The sequence below is a fragment of the Bos taurus genome, chromosome Y (assembly GCF_002263795.3).
Source record: "Bos taurus isolate L1 Dominette 01449 registration number 42190680 breed Hereford chromosome Y, ARS-UCD2.0, whole genome shotgun sequence".
Taxonomy (NCBI): Eukaryota; Metazoa; Chordata; class Mammalia; order Artiodactyla; family Bovidae; genus Bos; species Bos taurus.
In genome coordinates, this window is record NC_082638.1 from 9,493,216 (window position 1) to 9,513,684 (window position 20,469).

Here is a 20,469-nt window from a genome sequence, read left to right on the forward strand (position 1 = left end):
AGCAGCAGGCTCTCTGTCCCTTGAAGAAAAGTATCCAGCCCCTTGGCACCCCTGCGTATCCCTTGGATACTCAGGGAGAGCTCTCAGTTATTGCCAGTCCCAGGGGACACAGGAGTGTGCGGTTCGGACGGCGGAGCAGGAACCCGTGCTTGGAATTTCCAGAGCCAGGCCAATGACAGCGCCTGGGGCTAGCCCGGCCACATGCAAAACCCTGTCCCTCCCTGGAGCAGAATCTGGCCACGTGGGGGCGCTGGAGCAGCACAGGAACCCCGGAAGATGCCCTCCGGTCTGGGGGCGTGTCCATAAGAGTGCCGCCCACTACCCTGTCGGCCATTGGTCTAGATTTGGGCCAGCAGTCTGTGCATGGCTCACAGCCTAGGCCCCCGCCTGTTCGCCGGATCTCCTAGGGCCCGTTCACCCCGTCCTGCGTTTCTGGCACCCCTTTCTTCGGCCTCACGCCAACACCCCCACACAGCAGCCCCCGCCTTCTGACAATCCCCCTCACTCCCCGCCCCCAAAAGAGCTAGTCGGTCCCACAGGTTTACTGCAGCCTGGGCCGCCATTACGCCCCACTTGTTGTGCTCTTATGTCGCGTCCCTTCGCCTCTGCCCCAGCTCGGGGTCACCGCCAAGGCCAAGAGGAACGTGAGAGGCGGTCAGAGGAAGGCGGGAGCGTCCCGGGACCCCGCACCTTCCAAGTTGTGAGCCCAGGTACTCAGGGGGCAGGGCCCCGCCCCCACCCCCCCTCCCCCACCCCGCAGCCTGCCGTCGTGATGCAGTGCGCAGCTGGGACCTTGTCACCAGCAGTTGTCACGCCAGGCCAAGAGGCCACCCTCTTCAGGGTGGAGGCGGTGGAGGAGGGCGAGGCCCTGGTGGACGGAGACGTGGCGGGGATCGGGCGGGAGTTCCAGCTGCTTGCGGAAGACATCGTGGAGGAGGTGGAGGTTGTGGCGGATGAGGAGCAGGAACAGCGGCCCTCCCAGGAGCTAGAGGAGAAGACGGTGGAGGAGCAGGGCCAGGAAAGGCCCGGAGGCCCTTGTGAGCGCCAGGAGCTGGATGCCCTGCAGGCACTGGCCGCCCTGCAGGTAGAACTGAGCTCTGAGCGTGAGCAAAACCGCAGGGCTTACGTTCAGTTCATGCGCAAGAACCATCAGAGGAGGAAGCGTCACTTGGCTCGGAGGAGCGCCATCATCCAGGGCATCCCTGGCTTCTGGGCCAAAGCTGTATCCTTTGCGCTGCTCCTTGGGGTCCGCTGCTCAGGAGGACGAGGAAGGGGAGAAGGGGCAGGAGCAGGCGGAGGGGGTGGAGGCGAGGGCACAGGAAGGGCGCCGGAGGCCACTGAAGGAAATGCGGTCCTGGGCAATTGGCAGGCTCCAAAGGCACAGCCGAGTAGGGCCTGGGCAGGGCCACAGGTGGACGTGTCGCAGCCATGCCTTTGAGTGTCTCCTTCAGGCCTGCATCTGAGGAGGCGCAGCCCCCGAGGCCTCTAAGTCAACATTGACCAGAGACGGTACACAAGAGCAGCGTTCGCAGACAGTTATTGGTGTAAATGTGGGTGATCCCGGCACATTGCTGGGGCATGTGAGTCATTCACACACACACGCACACACGCACACGCACACGCACACACACACACACGTACACATAAACACACACACACATACCCAAGAAGCCCTTTACTTTCAGACACGGTTTGTCACAAGGACTGCAAGTCTGACCGTATAAGCAGTGACAGGCCACTACCCAGCATACACAGGTCTGGAGGAGCAGAGTAGCGGTCAGAAACAGCCCCTGCTTGGGGAATGCAGATGCACACCATCCCAAGGGGCCCAGAGCCATGAGCGTGTCTGATGGTATGGCAGGTCCTGAGGATATCAGCAGTGGCCGGGCAAGAGGCAGTGCCCGCCAAGCTCCTTGCAGATGCGTGTTCCAGTATCCTTGTTCCACCCCAGACTAGGGCTGATGCTCCTGGCTCTTCTTGGCCGGCATGTGGCCTGAATGGCTCCTTGACCTAAAGCAGATTATGAGCCACCCTCAAGTCTCCGTCCTGATCAGCGACCAAGATCAAGACTTTCTCGGCTACATGATGGACTTGAAGGTCAGTGAGGGAGACTGAGGAAGGGTGGGTATGGGACCTGGCGGGGAGTGGGAGGAACGTGTTAGCCATGTTCCTGTGCTGTGAGACTTTGGAGAGGCATCGGGGAAGCTGATCATGCCTGCCTTGGAGGCAAGCTGAGGCCCCTAGAAGCTTGCACCTTTTCCCTCCTCGCTATCCTGGCAGGTGCAGGTGCGGAGCCATCCGCCGTCCCGCTGCAAGCTGATCTTTTCCTTTCGGGACAACCCCTACTTCTTGAACTCGGTGATCATTAAGGAGTATTACCTTGACATCACTGGTAAAAGGTGGCTCCCGGGGTGATGAGTGTGGGTGTGCAAGCGTGTGGATGATGCACCTGCGGTGTCCACCCCAGTCTCCCCTGTCTGTCTGCAGGGTACAGGGCACGTCGATCCACTCCAGTCCACTGGTTCTGGGACTTTGAACGGGGAGCCCCCAGCCGCAGGCTGGACACCAGGAGCCTTAACTTTCTCAACTGGCTGTCAGGCCACAACGGCCCAGAATCGAACAGGATTGCTGAGGTGGGGTTGCTTTGGGCTTGCACACAGTTGGTGGTTGATGTTGGAGTTCTTGGCTGCTCATGGGAGGGTTGGGAGCCTGGTCAGCCCCTGGCTGACCTTGCTCGTGTTGCCTGCAGATCATCAGCGAAGACGTGTGGGACGATCCCCTGAAGTACTACCTCAGGGAGGAAGGTTCGTCCATGAGAGACAACTGACAGAAACACATGTGGTGATGGGGTCTGGAGGTAGGCCCCGTAGGGACAGCCGAATAGTAGCTGGGACACAGTACTTTCTTTCGCAAGTGGGGATGCTCAGGCTCATGCAAACTGGCTGCAGAGCCAGAGCCTGAGTCAAGCATGTAGCAGGTGACTTGCTGAGACTGGGGGCTGGGGGGGACTCGGTGTGTCCGAGAGCGCAGTAAGTCCCCCTCCAGTCAGCTGTGGTGGCAGCGCGAGAGTCCTAGGTGATACGACTAGAGGCAGGGTGAATTAAGTGCCTGTGTCAGAATCATCTGTCCTTGGGTCCTGCCATTCCCCCGGCGTCCTTCCTCTCACTGAGTTTGAGAATGCCTGGGCCCTTCACTTCCGCCCCTTAACCTAGGATGGCCTGTCATTGAAAGGGCGTCCTGTCCAGGGCCCCAGTGCACCTGTGCGCTGACTTTGGGATCTTGTGTGAATTTCCACATCCAATACTCTGATCTCACCAGCACCACACCTGCTGAGCTTGAAGTTGCTTCAGGGAAAATCCGGACGTCTCTGGGAGGAGGTGGACAGGGAGCCCCAAGGGCAGGACATGGTGCCTAGTGACACCATCTCCGTCATTGCTGGACACGGGTCTTCGGCTCCTGAAACCCCTGTGTTCCCTGTTTGCGTCCGTGTCCACGTGCCAAGCATGTGTGTGTGTACACGCGTGTGCTTGTGTCACCTGTCTTTATGCGGGGGTGTGTGTGTGTGTCCGGCCCAGGGCGGACGCAGAGATGAAGGCGACGGGAGAGGAGGTGACGAGCGACCAGAAGAGGAGGCACGAGGCGTCCCCAGGCTGACGGAGGTTGGTCACCGACTCTCCGCATGACCGTATCCGGGATGGGAATGAGGAAAAGATGGCCAGTGATACCTGCGGACCGTGGCTCGAGAAATCCGCAATTAGACCAAATCCAAAACACGCTCGCCACTTCTAACTTGTGGTTGTGTGTGCTTGGACCAGGGAGAGGGAAGTGCATGGTCTGAGGATTCCGCGAGGGCAAATCAGGTGGGGCGGGGCTTTGAAACCGCTGCCTGAGGAGCCCTCAGTCCATGGGGACGTGGGCCGGCCTCTGGAAATGGTGGGCGAGGGTACGGCTGGACCCGGGGTGGAGAGGAGGCCAAGTTCCTGTAGAGAAGAGCAGAGACCCGAAGGAGAAAGAGGCACAGATTGCCTGCTGCACTGGGGACTTGTTCCACACACGGAAGAAGGAGACCCGGGAGGGCCCTGGGCCAGTGCTGCCCAGGATCGGCCCATCGGCCCGCACGCTGTCTCCGCGAGGGTGGCACACACTGGCATGATGCGAAACACAACGCAAGATGTGCTAAGCTAGGCTGTCCGTGCAAAACCACAGGCACGCGAGGAGAGACAGGGTGTGAGCGTGGCAGACGTCCAGGCATTTCCAGCCTCCTCGGCAGGGCAGAAAGGCGAGGGAGGCGCAGGTGTGGGTGTACGTGTGCGTCCCTCTGCCGGAGTGTGCCTGTGAGGGAGGGAAGAGGGAGGAAGCAAGGACGGTGGGCTACTTGCATGTGCCAAGGGACCTCGGGAGAATGGCAGACAGGGAAGCCCCTGGGGGCGGTTGAGAGCCTGCTGGTGGATTTCAGGGCCCAGGGGCTAGGCATTAGCGGCCCTGCCAAAGACACCCCATGGGTCGTGCTCCAAGTCCTGACGTGAATTCCTTCCTTCCTCTGGGGTCTTGCCCCCGGCTGTGGGGGTGGGGGGTGGGGGGGGGCCAGAGGGGCTAAGGGGCGCGTCTGCCCCAGACGGAGGTTTCTGGCAGCGTCGCTGGAGCAGAATCTCTGATTCTGTCGTAGGGCATCTGCACCAGATGACACTCAGAGGCACCCTGCCTTCCAGGTGACCGTCTTGGATGTCCCCGGGCCCAAGCGGGGACTGGCTTCCTTGGCATGTGGGCTGTGTAGGCAAGCAGGGATGCCTGACTGTCGGGAATTCTAGCTGGGCCTAATGAGAGCAACTGAAAGAGAGTCTTGGCATTTAGCAAAGCAGTGAGGCCCGGGTGGTACAAGGCCTCTTGGTGCCTTTGAGGTAGCAAAGCTGCTTTCTGCCCAGGGAGGCATGAGCTGTGGGCCCAGACAGGGCCGGGTGCCCAGGGCAGCATCGGTTCAGGGACTGAGTGGGTCTGGGTAGTGTTAAAGAGAAGGGACGGCGTGTAGGGTTGCCGCCTTACCTTTACGGCCTCAGGTTCCGTGCCTTGTATCGGAAGAGTGCCTGTATCCACGTGCTCCTTCTTCACAAGACTGGATCAGACCCAGGCCTGTCACAGTCTCTTGGGGCCCTTGCAGGCCCGGGCGTCTCTTTGGCCTTTTCCTGCTACAGGGAGACAGGGAGACAGGTGCACTCAGCAAGCTACACAGGTGGGAAGCACAGGGGCCTCACTCGGAGTGTTGTGGGCCCTGACGGCTGGTGGGCTAGCAACAGGGCCACGCCATTGACAAGGAACGACCTAGATAGATGCACACGGAGAAAGCGGTTCTCCAAGTCAGCGGAGGCCAGCGCTCCTTGTTTTCTGGTTCCCTGAGGGAAGGCACAGACAATGGATCCGGCCAACGTGACTGGTACTGTGAAGCTGTCCAAGGTGATGGGAGAAGGCAGAACACAGGCGCCTGTCACTCAGCTGGCCACAGCGAGCAAATCCTGGGTCCTGCCCTTGCCCAAACCCCCGACAAATACTCCTGAGCGCACATCTCGGTTCCCTGCACCGAACCAGGCCAGGTCCTGCACTTCTTCAAGCCCCCGACCGACACTCCTGGGCCAGCATCGGACTCTCAGGCTTGTTCCTGGCCTTAGTCAAGCCCCCGGAACACATTCCTGAGCCCACAACGCGCTCTGTACCCCTGAACTACGGTGTGTCCTCCCCTTGTTCAAGCCCCCAGGAAACACTACTGAGCCCGCATCTCACTCGCTGCATTGAACCTGGCTGGCTCCTTGTCTTGTTCAAGCCCCCGACAGATACTCCGGAACCCACATCCCGGTCCCTGCACTGAAGCAGTCTGGGTGCTTCCCATGTTCAAGCCCCGACAAGCACTCCTGAGCCCACATCTCGGGCCCTGCACCGACGCAGTCTGGGTCCTGCCCTTGTTCAAGCCGCTGAACAAATACCCCTGAGCCGGCTTCTCTGTCCCTGCCGTGAACCAGGCCAGGAGCTGCACGTGTTGAAGCCACTGACCAACACTTCTGGGCCTGCCTCTGATTCTCAGGCTGGTTCCTGGCCTGAGGTAAGCCCCCAGCAAACAGTATTGAGCCCACAGCTGGCTCCCTGCTCCTGAACTCAACTAAGGTGTGTCCTCCCCTTGTTCAACCACCCTCCCCCCCCCCCCACCCCCCAGGAAACACCACTGTGCCCGCATCTCACTCGCTGCATTGAACCAGGCTGGGTCCTGCGCTTGTTCAAACCCCCGACAAATCCTCCTGAGCCCACCCCTCGGTCCCTGCACTGAACCAGGCTGGATCCTCCCTTTGTTCAAGCCCCTGACAAACACACCTGACACCACCTCTCGGTCCCGTCATCGAGCCAGGCTGGGTCCTGCCCATGATCAAGCAGCCGATAAACACTCCTTGGAGCACATCTCGGTCCCTGCACTGATCCAGGCTGGATCCTGCCCTTGTTCATCCCGACAGACACTCCCGAGGCCACAGCACAGTCCCTGTCATGACCCAGGCTGGGTCCTGCCTTTGTTCAAGCCCCTGACAAACACTCTTGAGCCCACATCTCGGTCCATGCAACTGAATCGGGTCGGCCCTGCCCATGCCCAAGCTCTTTGTAGAACGCATATATCGTGTGTCAGGACTATAGGATGGCTGGTTTAGCTTGATCCTCTTGCTGCTCCAGGCCCCACAGGCTTGGGCCACAGGGCAGGCTGGGATGTGTTCTCACATGGAGAACAGAACCACTTTGAAAGGGCCTCCATAGGGTCGATGGCAGCCGTGCATGTCTCCGACACCGGTGAGTCGTGGGACTTAACGGGGAGCTGTCCTTAGCGTCTCCCTGGCCGGCATTCGCACAAGGTTCAGGGGGGGGTCCCTCATGCCAGCAGAGCGGGCCTCGTTTCTCCCTCTGCGCACAGTGTGGCCACGGCACCTCAGGCTTGTGCAGCTTTCACGTCGGCCCAGCGAGGGAGGGAGGGTCGCCCGTCCCCTTCTGCGCTTCAGCAGTGACCGCCCACTGTTGGCTTTCAAGGTCGAGAAAGCACTCTCCGAACGTGTGGACTAAAACCCTCTGAACTCCCACCGGTGAAACTCACTCAGGACGAGAAGGGCTTGCCTTCACGCCAAGGATAAGCGTCTCTTCTGAGCGCTGGTGTCCACAGAGTTGCAGACGGCAACAGCACTACTTAGAGAGACGGAGACACACAGACACCAGCGCCTGCTACACACGCGGAAGGATTGCCCAACACAGTGCTATGCCAGAAGCAAAGATACAGAGACACAGAGCGAGCGCTGTACACTAAGGCGCTGGTGTTCCCGAACAGTGGAGATCCACTGTAGCACTGTAGGTGGGGTTCTTCCCTACTCCCCTAGCATCCGGACAGCAGCAGGCTCTCTGTCCCTTGAAGAAAAGTATCCAGCCCCTTGGCACCCCTGCGTATCCCTTGGATACTCAGGGAGAGCTCTCAGTTATTGCCAGTCCCAGGGGACACAGGAGTGTGCGGTTCGGACGGCGGAGCAGGAACCCGTGCTTGGAATTTCCAGAGCCAGGCCAATGACAGCGCCTGGGGCTAGCCCGGCCACATGCAAAACCCTGTCCCTCCCTGGAGCAGAATCTGGCCACGTGGGGGCGCTGGAGCAGCACAGGAACCCCGGAAGATGCCCTCCGGTCTGGGGGCGTGTCCATAAGAGTGCCGCCCACTACCCTGTCGGCCATTGGTCTAGATTTGGGCCAGCAGTCTGTGCATGGCTCACAGCCTAGGCCCCCGCCTGTTCGCCGGATCTCCTAGGGCCCGTTCACCCCGTCCTGCGTTTCTGGCACCCCTTTCTTCGGCCTCACGCCAACACCCCCACACAGCAGCCCCCGCCTTCTGACAATCCCCCTCACTCCCCGCCCCCAAAAGAGCTAGTCGGTCCCACAGGTTTACTGCAGCCTGGGCCGCCATTACGCCCCACTTGTTGTGCTCTTATGTCGCGTCCCTTCGCCTCTGCCCCAGCTCGGGGTCACCGCCAAGGCCAAGAGGAACGTGAGAGGCGGTCAGAGGAAGGCGGGAGCGTCCCGGGACCCCGCACCTTCCAAGTTGTGAGCCCAGGTACTCAGGGGGCAGGGCCCCGCCCCCACCCCCCCTCCCCCACCCCGCAGCCTGCCGTCGTGATGCAGTGCGCAGCTGGGACCTTGTCACCAGCAGTTGTCACGCCAGGCCAAGAGGCCACCCTCTTCAGGGTGGAGGCGGTGGAGGAGGGCGAGGCCCTGGTGGACGGAGACGTGGCGGGGATCGGGCGGGAGTTCCAGCTGCTTGCGGAAGACATCGTGGAGGAGGTGGAGGTTGTGGCGGATGAGGAGCAGGAACAGCGGCCCTCCCAGGAGCTAGAGGAGAAGACGGTGGAGGAGCAGGGCCAGGAAAGGCCCGGAGGCCCTTGTGAGTGCCAGGAGCTGGATGCCCTGCAGGCACTGGCCGCCCTGCAGGTAGAACTGAGCTCTGAGCGTGAGCAAAACCGCAGGGCTTACGTTCAGTTCATGCGCAAGAACCATCAGAGGAGGAAGCGTCACTTGGCTCGGAGGAGCGCCATCATCCAGGGCATCCCTGGCTTCTGGGCCAAAGCTGTATCCTTTGCGCTGCTCCTTGGGGTCCGCTGCTCAGGAGGACGAGGAAGGGGAGAAGGGGCAGGAGCAGGCGGAGGGGGTGGAGGCGAGGGCACAGGAAGGGCGCCGGAGGCCACTGAAGGAAATGCGGTCCTGGGCAATTGGCAGGCTCCAAAGGCAGAGCCGAGTAGGGCCTGGGCAGGGCCACAGGTGGACGTGTCGCAGCCATGCCTTTGAGTGTCTCCTTCAGGCCTGCATCTGAGGAGGCGCAGCCCCCGAGGCCTCTAAGTCAACATTGACCAGAGACGGTACACAAGAGCAGCGTTCGCAGACAGTTATTGGTGTAAATGTGGGTGATCCCGGCACATTGCTGGGGCATGTGAGTCATTCACACACACACGCACACACGCACACGCACACGCACACACACACACACGTACACATAAACACACACACACATACCCAAGAAGCCCTTTACTTTCAGACACGGTTTGTCACAAGGACTGCAAGTCTGACCGTATAAGCAGTGACAGGCCACTACCCAGCATACACAGGTCTGGAGGAGCAGAGTAGCGGTCAGAAACAGCCCCTGCTTGGGGAATGCAGATGCACACCATCCCAAGGGGCCCAGAGCCATGAGCGTGTCTGATGGTATGGCAGGTCCTGAGGATATCAGCAGTGGCCGGGCAAGAGGCAGTGCCCGCCAAGCTCCTTGCAGATGCGTGTTCCAGTATCCTTGTTCCACCCCAGACTAGGGCTGATGCTCCTGGCTCTTCTTGGCCGGCATGTGGCCTGAATGGCTCCTTGACCTAAAGCAGATTATGAGCCACCCTCAAGTCTCCGTCCTGATCAGCGACCAAGATCAAGACTTTCTCGGCTACATGATGGACTTGAAGGTCAGTGAGGGAGACTGAGGAAGGGTGGGTATGGGACCTGGCGGGGAGTGGGAGGAACGTGTTAGCCATGTTCCTGTGCTGTGAGACTTTGGAGAGGCATCGGGGAAGCTGATCATGCCTGCCTTGGAGGCAAGCTGAGGCCCCTAGAAGCTTGCACCTTTTCCCTCCTCGCTATCCTGGCAGGTGCAGGTGCGGAGCCATCCGCCGTCCCGCTGCAAGCTGATCTTTTCCTTTCGGGACAACCCCTACTTCTTGAACTCGGTGATCATTAAGGAGTATTACCTTGACATCACTGGTAAAAGGTGGCTCCCGGGGTGATGAGTGTGGGTGTGCAAGCGTGTGGATGATGCACCTGCGGTGTCCACCCCAGTCTCCCCTGTCTGTCTGCAGGGTACAGGGCACGTCGATCCACTCCAGTCCACTGGTTCTGGGACTTTGAACGGGGAGCCCCCAGCCGCAGGCTGGACACCAGGAGCCTTAACTTTCTCAACTGGCTGTCAGGCCACAACGGCCCAGAATCGAACAGGATTGCTGAGGTGGGGTTGCTTTGGGCTTGCACACAGTTGGTGGTTGATGTTGGAGTTCTTGGCTGCTCATGGGAGGGTTGGGAGCCTGGTCAGCCCCTGGCTGACCTTGCTCGTGTTGCCTGCAGATCATCAGCGAAGACGTGTGGGACGATCCCCTGAAGTACTACCTCAGGGAGGAAGGTTCGTCCGTGAGAGACAACTGACAGAAACACATGTGGTGATGGGGTCTGGAGGTAGGCCCCGTAGGGACAGCCGAATAGTAGCTGGGGCACAGTACTTTCTTTCGCAAGTGGGGATGCTCAGGCTCATGCAAACTGGCTGCAGAGCCAGAGCCTGAGTCAAGCATGTAGCAGGTGACTTGCTGAGACTGGGGGCTGGGGGGGACTCGGTGTGTCCGAGAGCGCAGTAAGTCCCCCTCCAGTCAGCTGTGGTGGCAGCGCGAGAGTCCTAGGTGATACGACTAGAGGCAGGGTGAATTAAGTGCCTGTGTCAGAATCATCTGTCCTTGGGTCCTGCCATTCCCCCGGCGTCCTTCCTCTCACTGAGTTTGAGAATGCCTGGGCCCTTCACTTCCGCCCCTTAACCTAGGATGGCCTGTCATTGAAAGGGCGTCCTGTCCAGGGCCCCAGTGCACCTGTGCGCTGACTTTGGGATCTTGTGTGAATTTCCACATCCAATACTCTGATCTCACCAGCACCACACCTGCTGAGCTTGAAGTTGCTTCAGGGAAAATCCGGACGTCTCTGGGAGGAGGTGGACAGGGAGCCCCAAGGGCAGGACATGGTGCCTAGTGACACCATCTCCGTCATTGCTGGACACGGGTCTTCGGCTCCTGAAACCCCTGTGTTCCCTGTTTGCGTCCGTGTCCACGTGCCAAGCATGTGTGTGTGTACACGCGTGTGCTTGTGTCACCTGTCTTTATGCGGGGGTGTGTGTGTGTGTCCGGCCCAGGGCGGACGCAGAGATGAAGGCGACGGGAGAGGAGGTGACGAGCGACCAGAAGAGGAGGCACGAGGCGTCCCCAGGCTGACGGAGGTTGGTCACCGACTCTCCGCATGACCGTATCCGGGATGGGAATGAGGAAAAGATGGCCAGTGATACCTGCGGACCGTGGCTCGAGAAATCCGCAATTAGACCAAATCCAAAACACGCTCGCCACTTCTAACTTGTGGTTGTGTGTGCTTGGACCAGGGAGAGGGAAGTGCATGGTCTGAGGATTCCGCGAGGGCAAATCAGGTGGGGCGGGGCTTTGAAACCGCTGCCTGAGGAGCCCTCAGTCCATGGGGACGTGGGCCGGCCTCTGGAAATGGTGGGCGAGGGTACGGCTGGACCCGGGGTGGAGAGGAGGCCAAGTTCCTGTAGAGAAGAGCAGAGACCCGAAGGAGAAAGAGGCACAGATTGCCTGCTGCACTGGGGACTTGTTCCACACACGGAAGAAGGAGACCCGGGAGGGCCCTGGGCCAGTGCTGCCCAGGATCGGCCCATCGGCCCGCACGCTGTCTCCACGAGGGTGGCACACACTGGCATGATGCGAAACACAACGCAAGATGTGCTAAGCTAGGCTGTCCGTGCAAAACCACAGGCACGCGAGGAGAGACAGGGTGTGAGCGTGGCAGACGTCCAGGCATTTCCAGCCTCCTCGGCAGGGCAGAAAGGCGAGGGAGGCGCAGGTGTGGGTGTACGTGTGCGTCCCTCTGCCGGAGTGTGCCTGTGAGGGAGGGAAGAGGGAGGAAGCAAGGACGGTGGGCTACTTGCATGTGCCAAGGGACCTCGGGAGAATGGCAGACAGGGAAGCCCCTGGGGGCGGTTGAGAGCCTGCTGGTGGATTTCAGGGCCCAGGGGCTAGGCATTAGCGGCCCTGCCAAAGACACCCCATGGGTCGTGCTCCAAGTCCTGACGTGAATTCCTTCCTTCCTCTGGGGTCTTGCCCCCGGCTGTGGGGGTGGGGGGTGGGGGGGGCCAGAGGGGCTAAGGGGCGCGTCTGCCCCAGACGGAGGTTTCTGGCAGCGTCGCTGGAGCAGAATCTCTGATTCTGTCGTAGGGCATCTGCACCAGATGACACTCAGAGGCACCCTGCCTTCCAGGTGACCGTCTTGGATGTCCCCGGGCCCAAGCGGGGACTGGCTTCCTTGGCATGTGGGCTGTGTAGGCAAGCAGGGATGCCTGACTGTCGGGAATTCTAGCTGGGCCTAATGAGAGCAACTGAAAGAGAGTCTTGGCATTTAGCAAAGCAGTGAGGCCCGGGTGGTACAAGGCCTCTTGGTGCCTTTGAGGTAGCAAAGCTGCTTTCTGCCCAGGGAGGCATGAGCTGTGGGCTCAGACAGGGCCGGGTGCCCAGGGCAGCATCGGTTCAGGGACTGAGTGCGTCTGGGTAGTGTTAAAGAGAAGGGACGGCGTGTAGGGTTGCCGCCTTACCTTTACGGCCTCAGGTTCCGTGCCTTGTATCGGAAGAGTGCCTGTATCCACGTGCTCCTTCTTCACAAGACTGGATCAGACCCAGGCCTGTCACAGTCTCTTGGGGCCCTTGCAGGCCCGGGCGTCTCTTTGGCCTTTTCCTGCTACAGGGAGACAGGGAGACAGGTGCACTCAGCAAGCTACACAGGTGGGAAGCACAGGGGCCTCACTCGGAGTGTTGTGGGCCCTGACGGCTGGTGGGCTAGCAACAGGGCCACGCCATTGACAAGGAACGACCTAGATAGATGCACACGGAGAAAGCGGTTCTCCAAGTCAGCGGAGGCCAGCGCTCCTTGTTTTCTGGTTCCCTGAGGGAAGGCACAGACAATGGATCCGGCCAACGTGACTGGTACTGTGAAGCTGTCCAAGGTGATGGGAGAAGGCAGAACACAGGCGCCTGTCACTCAGCTGGCCACAGCGAGCAAATCCTGGGTCCTGCCCTTGCCCAAACCCCCGACAAATACTCCTGAGCGCACATCTCGGTTCCCTGCACCGAACCAGGCCAGGTCCTGCACTTCTTCAAGCCCCCGACCGACACTCCTGGGCCAGCATCGGACTCTCAGGCTTGTTCCTGGCCTTAGTCAAGCCCCCGGAACACATTCCTGAGCCCACAACGCGCTCTGTACCCCTGAACTACGGTGTGTCCTCCCCTTGTTCAAGCCCCCAGGAAACACTACTGAGCCCGCATCTCACTCGCTGCATTGAACCTGGCTGGCTCCTTGTCTTGTTCAAGCCCCCGACAGATACTCCGGAACCCACATCCCGGTCCCTGCACTGAAGCAGCCTGGGTGCTTCCCATGTTCAAGCCCCGACAAGCACTCCTGAGCCCACATCTCGGGCCCTGCACCGACGCAGTCTGGGTCCTGCCCTTGTTCAAGCCGCTGAACAAATACCCCTGAGCCGGCTTCTCTGTCCCTGCCGTGAACCAGGCCAGGAGCTGCACGTGTTGAAGCCACTGACCAACACTTCTGGGCCTGCCTCTGATTCTCAGGCTGGTTCCTGGCCTGAGGTAAGCCCCCAGCAAACAGTATTGAGCCCACAGCTGGCTCCCTGCTCCTGAACTCAACTAAGGTGTGTCCTCCCCTTGTTCAACCACCCTCCCCCCCCCCACCCCCCAGGAAACACCACTGTGCCCGCATCTCACTCGCTGCATTGAACCAGGCTGGGTCCTGCGCTTGTTCAAACCCCCGACAAATCCTCCTGAGCCCACCCCTCGGTCCCTGCACTGAACCAGGCTGGATCCTCCCTTTGTTCAAGCCCCTGACAAACACACCTGACACCACCTCTCGGTCCCGTCATCGAGCCAGGCTGGGTCCTGCCCATGATCAAGCAGCCGATAAACACTCCTTGGAGCACATCTCGGTCCCTGCACTGATCCAGGCTGGATCCTGCCCTTGTTCATCCCGACAGACACTCCCGAGGCCACAGCACAGTCCCTGTCATGACCCAGGCTGGGTCCTGCCTTTGTTCAAGCCCCTGACAAACACTCTTGAGCCCACATCTCGGTCCATGCAACTGAATCGGGTCGGCCCTGCCCATGCCCAAGCTCTTTGTAGAACGCATATATCGTGTGTCAGGACTATAGGATGGCTGGTTTAGCTTGATCCTCTTGCTGCTCCAGGCCCCACAGGCTTGGGCCACAGGGCAGGCTGGGATGTGTTCTCACATGGAGAACAGAACCACTTTGAAAGGGCCTCCATAGGGTCGATGGCAGCCGTGCATGTCTCCGACACCGGTGAGTCGTGGGACTTAACGGGGAGCTGTCCTTAGCGTCTCCCTGGCCGGCATTCGCACAAGGTTCAGGGGGGGGTCCCTCATGCCAGCAGAGCGGGCCTCGTTTCTCCCTCTGCGCACAGTGTGGCCACGGCACCTCAGGCTTGTGCAGCTTTCACGTCGGCCCAGCGAGGGAGGGAGGGTCGCCCGTCCCCTTCTGCGCTTCAGCAGTGACCGCCCACTGTTGGCTTTCAAGGTCGAGAAAGCACTCTCCGAACGTGTGGACTAAAACCCTCTGAACTCCCACCGGTGAAACTCACTCAGGACGAGAAGGGCTTGCCTTCACGCCAAGGATAAGCGTCTCTTCTGAGCGCTGGTGTCCACAGAGTTGCAGACGGCAACAGCACTACTTAGAGAGACGGAGACACACAGACACCAGCGCCTGCTACACACGCGGAAGGATTGCCCAACACAGTGCTATGCCAGAAGCAAAGATACAGAGACACAGAGCGAGCGCTGTACACTAAGGCGCTGGTGTTCCCGAACAGTGGAGATCCACTGTAGCACTGTAGGTGGGGTTCTTCCCTACTCCCCTAGCATCCGGACAGCAGCAGGCTCTCTGTCCCTTGAAGAAAAGTATCCAGCCCCTTGGCACCCCTGCGTATCCCTTGGATACTCAGGGAGAGCTCTCAGTTATTGCCAGTCCCAGGGGACACAGGAGTGTGCGGTTCGGACTGCGGAGCAGGAACCCGTGCTTGGAATTTCCAGAGCCAGGTCAATGACAGCGCCTGGGGCTAGCCCGGCCACATGCAAAACCCTGTCCCTCCCTGGAGCAGAATCTGGCCACGTGGGGGCGCTGGAGCAGCACAGGAACCCCGGAAGATGCCCTCCGGTCTGGGGGCGTGTCCATAAGAGTGCCGCCCACTACCCTGTCGGCCATTGGTCTAGATTTGGGCCAGCAGTCTGTGCATGGCTCACAGCCTAGGCCCCCGCTTGTTCGCCGGATCTCCTAGGGCCCGTTCACCCCGTCCTGCGTTTCTGGCACCCCTTTCTTCGGCCTCACGCCAACACCCCCACACAGCAGCCCCCGCCTTCTGACAATCCCCCTCACTCCCCGCCCCCAAAAGAGCTAGTCGGTCCCACAGGTTTACTGCAGCCTGGGCCGCCATTACGCCCCACTTGTTGTGCTCTTATGTCGCGTCCCTTCGCCTCTGCCCCAGCTCGGGGTCACCGCCAAGGCCAAGAGGAACGTGAGAGGCGGTCAGAGGAAGGCGGGAGCGTCCCGGGACCCCGCACCTTCCAAGTTGTGAGCCCAGGTACTCAGGGGGCAGGGCCCCGCCCCCACCCCCCCTCCCCCACCCCGCAGCCTGCCGTCGTGATGCAGTGCGCAGCTGGGACCTTGTCACCAGCAGTTGTCACGCCAGGCCAAGAGGCCACCCTCTTCAGGGTGGAGGCGGTGGAGGAGGGCGAGGCCCTGGTGGACGGAGACGTGGCGGGGATCGGGCGGGAGTTCCAGCTGCTTGCGGAAGACATCGTGGAGGAGGTGGAGGTTGTGGCGGATGAGGAGCAGGAACAGCGGCCCTCCCAGGAGCTAGAGGAGAAGACGGTGGAGGAGCAGGGCCAGGAAAGGCCCGGAGGCCCTTGTGAGCGCCAGGAGCTGGATGCCCTGCAGGCACTGGCCGCCCTGCAGGTAGAACTGAGCTCTGAGCGTGAGCAAAACCGCAGGGCTTACGTTCAGTTCATGCGCAAGAACCATCAGAGGAGGAAGCGTCACTTGGCTCGGAGGAGCGCCATCATCCAGGGCATCCCTGGCTTCTGGGCCAAAGCTGTATCCTTTGCGCTGCTCCTTGGGGTCCGCTGCTCAGGAGGACGAGGAAGGGGAGAAGGGGCAGGAGCAGGCGGAGGGGGTGGAGGCGAGGGCACAGGAAGGGCGCCGGAGGCCACTGAAGGAAATGCGGTCCTGGGCAATTGGCAGGCTCCAAAGGCACAGCCGAGTAGGGCCTGGGCAGGGCCACAGGTGGACGTGTCGCAGCCATGCCTTTGAGTGTCTCCTTCAGGCCTGCATCTGAGGAGGCGCAGCCCCCGAGGCCTCTAAGTCAACATTGACCAGAGACGGTACACAAGAGCAGCGTTCGCAGACAGTTATTGGTGTAAATGTGGGTGATCCCGGCACATTGCTGGGGCATGTGAGTCATTCACACACACACGCACACACGCACACGCACACGCACACACACACACACGTACACATAAACACACACACACATACCCAAGAAGCCCTTTACTTTCAGACACGGTTTGTCACAAGGACTGCAAGTCTGACCGTATAAGCAGTGACAGGCCACTACCCAGCATACACAGGTCTGGAGGAGCAGAGTAGCGGTCAGAAACAGCCCCTGCTTGGGGAATGCAGATGCACACCATCCCAAGGGGCCCAGAGCCATGAGCGTGTCTGATGGTATGGCAGGTCCTGAGGATATCAGCAGTGGCCGGGCAAGAGGCAGTGCCCGCCAAGCTCCTTGCAGATGCGTGTTCCAGTATCCTTGTTCCACCCCAGACTAGGGCTGATGCTCCTGGCTCTTCTTGGCCGGCATGTGGCCTGAATGGCTCCTTGACCTAAAGCAGATTATGAGCCACCCTCAAGTCTCCGTCCTGATCAGCGACCAAGATCAAGACTTTCTCGGCTACATGATGGACTTGAAGGTCAGTGAGGGAGACTGAGGAAGGGTGGGTATGGGACCTGGCGGGGAGTGGGAGGAACGTGTTAGCCATGTTCCTGTGCTGTGAGACTTTGGAGAGGCATCGGGGAAGCTGATCATGCCTGCCTTGGAGGCAAGCTGAGGCCCCTAGAAGCTTGCACCTTTTCCCTCCTCGCTATCCTGGCAGGTGCAGGTGCGGAGCCATCCGCCGTCCCGCTGCAAGCTGATCTTTTCCTTTCGGGACAACCCCTACTTCTTGAACTCGGTGATCATTAAGGAGTATTACCTTGACATCACTGGTAAAAGGTGGCTCCCGGGGTGATGAGTGTGGGTGTGCAAGCGTGTGGATGATGCACCTGCGGTGTCCACCCCAGTCTCCCCTGTCTGTCTGCAGGGTACAGGGCACGTCGATCCACTCCAGTCCACTGGTTCTGGGACTTTGAACGGGGAGCCCCCAGCCGCAGGCTGGACACCAGGAGCCTTAACTTTCTCAACTGGCTGTCAGGCCACAACGGCCCAGAATCGAACAGGATTGCTGAGGTGGGGTTGCTTTGGGCTTGCACACAGTTGGTGGTTGATGTTGGAGTTCTTGGCTGCTCATGGGAGGGTTGGGAGCCTGGTCAGCCCCTGGCTGACCTTGCTCGTGTTGCCTGCAGATCATCAGCGAAGACGTGTGGGACGATCCCCTGAAGTACTACCTCAGGGAGGAAGGTTCGTCCGTGAGAGACAACTGACAGAAACACATGTGGTGATGGGGTCTGGAGGTAGGCCCCGTAGGGACAGCCGAATAGTAGCTGGGGCACAGTACTTCCTTTCGCAAGTGGGGATGCTCAGGCTCATGCAAACTGGCTGCAGAGCCAGAGCCTGAGTCAAGCATGTAGCAGGTGACTTGCTGAGACTGGGGGCTGGGGGGGACTCGGTGTGTCCGAGAGCGCAGTAAGTCCCCCTCCAGTCAGCTGTGGTGGCAGCGCGAGAGTCCTAGGTGATACGACTAGAGGCAGGGTGAATTAAGTGCCTGTGTCAGAATCATCTGTCCTTGGGTCCTGCCATTCCCCCGGCGTCCTTCCTCTCACTGAGTTTGAGAATGCCTGGGCCCTTCACTTCCGCCCCTTAACCTAGGATGGCCTGTCATTGAAAGGGCGTCCTGTCCAGGGCCCCAGTGCACCTGTGCGCTGACTTTGGGATCTTGTGTGAATTTCCACATCCAATACTCTGATCTCACCAGCACCACACCTGCTGAGCTTGAAGTTGCTTCAGGGAAAATCCGGACGTCTCTGGGAGGAGGTGGACAGGGAGCCCCAAGGGCAGGACATGGTGCCTAGTGACACCATCTCCGTCATTGCTGGACACGGGTCTTCGGCTCCTGAAACCCCTGTGTTCCCTGTTTGCGTCCGTGTCCACGTGCCAAGCATGTGTGTGTGTACACGCGTGTGCTTGTGTCACCTGTCTTTATGCGGGGGTGTGTGTGTGTGTCCGGCCCAGGGCGGACGCAGAGATGAAGGCGACGGGAGAGGAGGTGACGAGCGACCAGAAGAGGAGGCACGAGGCGTCCCCAGGCTGACGGAGGTTGGTCACCGACTCTCCGCATGACCGTATCCGGGATGGGAATGAGGAAAAGATGGCCAGTGATACCTGCGGACCGTGGCTCGAGAAATCCGCAATTAGACCAAATCCAAAACACGCTCGCCACTTCTAACTTGTGGTTGTGTGTGCTTGGACCAGGGAGAGGGAAGTGCATGGTCTGAGGATTCCGCGAGGGCAAATCAGGTGGGGCGGGGCTTTGAAACCGCTGCCTGAGGAGCCCTCAGTCCATGGGGACGTGGGCCGGCCTCTGGAAATGGTGGGCGAGGGTACGGCTGGACCCGGGGTGGAGAGGAGGCCAAGTTCCTGTAGAGAAGAGCAGAGACCCGAAGGAGAAAGAGGCACAGATTGCCTGCTGCACTGGGGACTTGTTCCACACACGGAAGAAGGAGACCCGGGAGGGCCCTGGGCCAGTGCTGCCCAGGATCGGCCCATCGGCCCGCACGCTGTCTCCGCGAGGGTGGCACACACTGGCATGATGCGAAACACAACGCAAGATGTGCTAAGCTAGGCTGTCCGTGCAAAACCACAGGCACGCGAGGAGAGACAGGGTGTGAGCGTGGCAGACGTCCAGGCATTTCCAGCCTCCTCGGCAGGGCAGAAAGGCGAGGGAGGCGCAGGTGTGGGTGTACGTGTGCGTCCCTCTGCCGGAGTGTGCCTGTGAGGGAGGGAAGAGGGAGGAAGCAAGGACGGTGGGCTACTTGCATGTGCCAAGGGACCTCGGGAGAATGGCAGACAGGGAAGCCCCTGGGGGCGGTTGAGAGCCTGCTGGTGGATTTCAGGGCCCAGGGGCTAGGCATTAGCGGCCCTGCCAAAGACACCCCATGGGTCGTGCTCCAAGTCCTGACGTGAATTCCTTCCTTCCTCTGGGGTCTTGCCCCCGGCTGTGGGGGTGGGGGGTGGGGGGGGCCAGAGGGGCTAAGGGGCGCGTCTGCCCCAGACGGAGGTTTCTGGCAGCGTCGCTGGAGCAGAATCTCTGATTCTGTCGTAGGGCATCTGCACCAGATGACACTCAGAGGCACCCTGCCTTCCAGGTGACCGTCTTGGATGTCCCCGGGCCCAAGCGGGGACTGGCTTCCTTGGCATGTGGGCTGTGTAGGCAAGCAGGGATGCCTGACTGTCGGGAATTCTAGCTGGGCCTAATGAGAGCAACTGAAAGAGAGTCTTGGCATTTAGCAAAGCAGTGAGGCCCGGGTGGTACAAGGCCTCTTGGTGCCTTTGAGGTAGCAAAGCTGCTTTCTGCCCAGGGAGGCATGAGCTGTGGGCCCAGACAGGGCCGGGTGCCCAGGGCAGCATCGGTTCAGGGACTGAGTGGGTCTGGGTAGTGTTAAAGAGAAGGGACGGCGTGTAGGGTTGCCGCCTTACCTTTACGGCCTCAGGTTCCGTGCCTTGTATCGGAAGAGTGCCTGTATCCACGTGCTCCTTCTTCACAAGACTGGATCAGACCCAGGCCTGTCACAGTCTCTTGGGGCCCTTGCAGGCCCGGGCGTCTCTTTGGCCTTTTCCTGCTACAGGGAGACAGGGAGACAGGTGCACTCAGCAAGCTACACAGGTGGGAAGCACAGGGGCCTCACTCGGAGTGTTGTGGGCCCTGACGGCTGGTGGGCTAGCAACAGGGCCACGCCATTGACAAGGAACGACCTAGATAGATGCACACGGAGAAAGCGGTTCTCCAAGTCAGCGGAGGCCAGCGCTCCTTGTTTTCTGGTTCCCTGAGGGAAGGCACAGACAATGGATCCGGCCAACGTGACTGGTACTGTGAAGCTGTCCAAGGTGATGGGAGAAGGCAGAACACAGGCGCCTGTCACTCAGCTGGCCACAGCGAGCAAATCCTGGGTCCTGCCCTTGCCCAAACCCCCGACAAATACTCCTGAGCGCACATCTCGGTTCCCTGCACCGAACCAGGCCAGGTCCTGCACTTCTTCAAGCCCCCGACCGACACTCCTGGGCCAGCATCGGACTCTCAGGCTTGTTCCTGGCCTTAGTCAAGCCCCCGGA

The 20,469-nt window shown here is 60.3% G+C and overlaps 2 protein-coding genes across 2 annotated transcripts; both read left to right on the forward strand.

Moving 5' to 3' along the window:
- Window positions 1-694: 694 nt before the first annotated feature.
- On the forward strand, window positions 695-2,827 carry LOC132344591 (testis-specific Y-encoded protein 1-like; the record flags this gene model as incomplete). The annotated part of the gene is made up of 6 exons (XM_059884257.1): window positions 695-710; window positions 807-1,222; window positions 2,020-2,097; window positions 2,281-2,392; window positions 2,488-2,633; window positions 2,750-2,827. Coding segments are annotated over 6 exons (846 nt in total), but the record flags the coding sequence as incomplete, so codon positions are not given.
- A 12,664-nt stretch (window positions 2,828-15,491) lies between these two features.
- Window positions 15,492-17,624, forward strand: LOC132344592 (testis-specific Y-encoded protein 1-like; the record flags this gene model as incomplete). The annotated part of the gene is made up of 6 exons (XM_059884258.1): window positions 15,492-15,507; window positions 15,604-16,019; window positions 16,817-16,894; window positions 17,078-17,189; window positions 17,285-17,430; window positions 17,547-17,624. Coding segments are annotated over 6 exons (846 nt in total), but the record flags the coding sequence as incomplete, so codon positions are not given.
- Window positions 17,625-20,469: the final 2,845 nt, after the last annotated feature.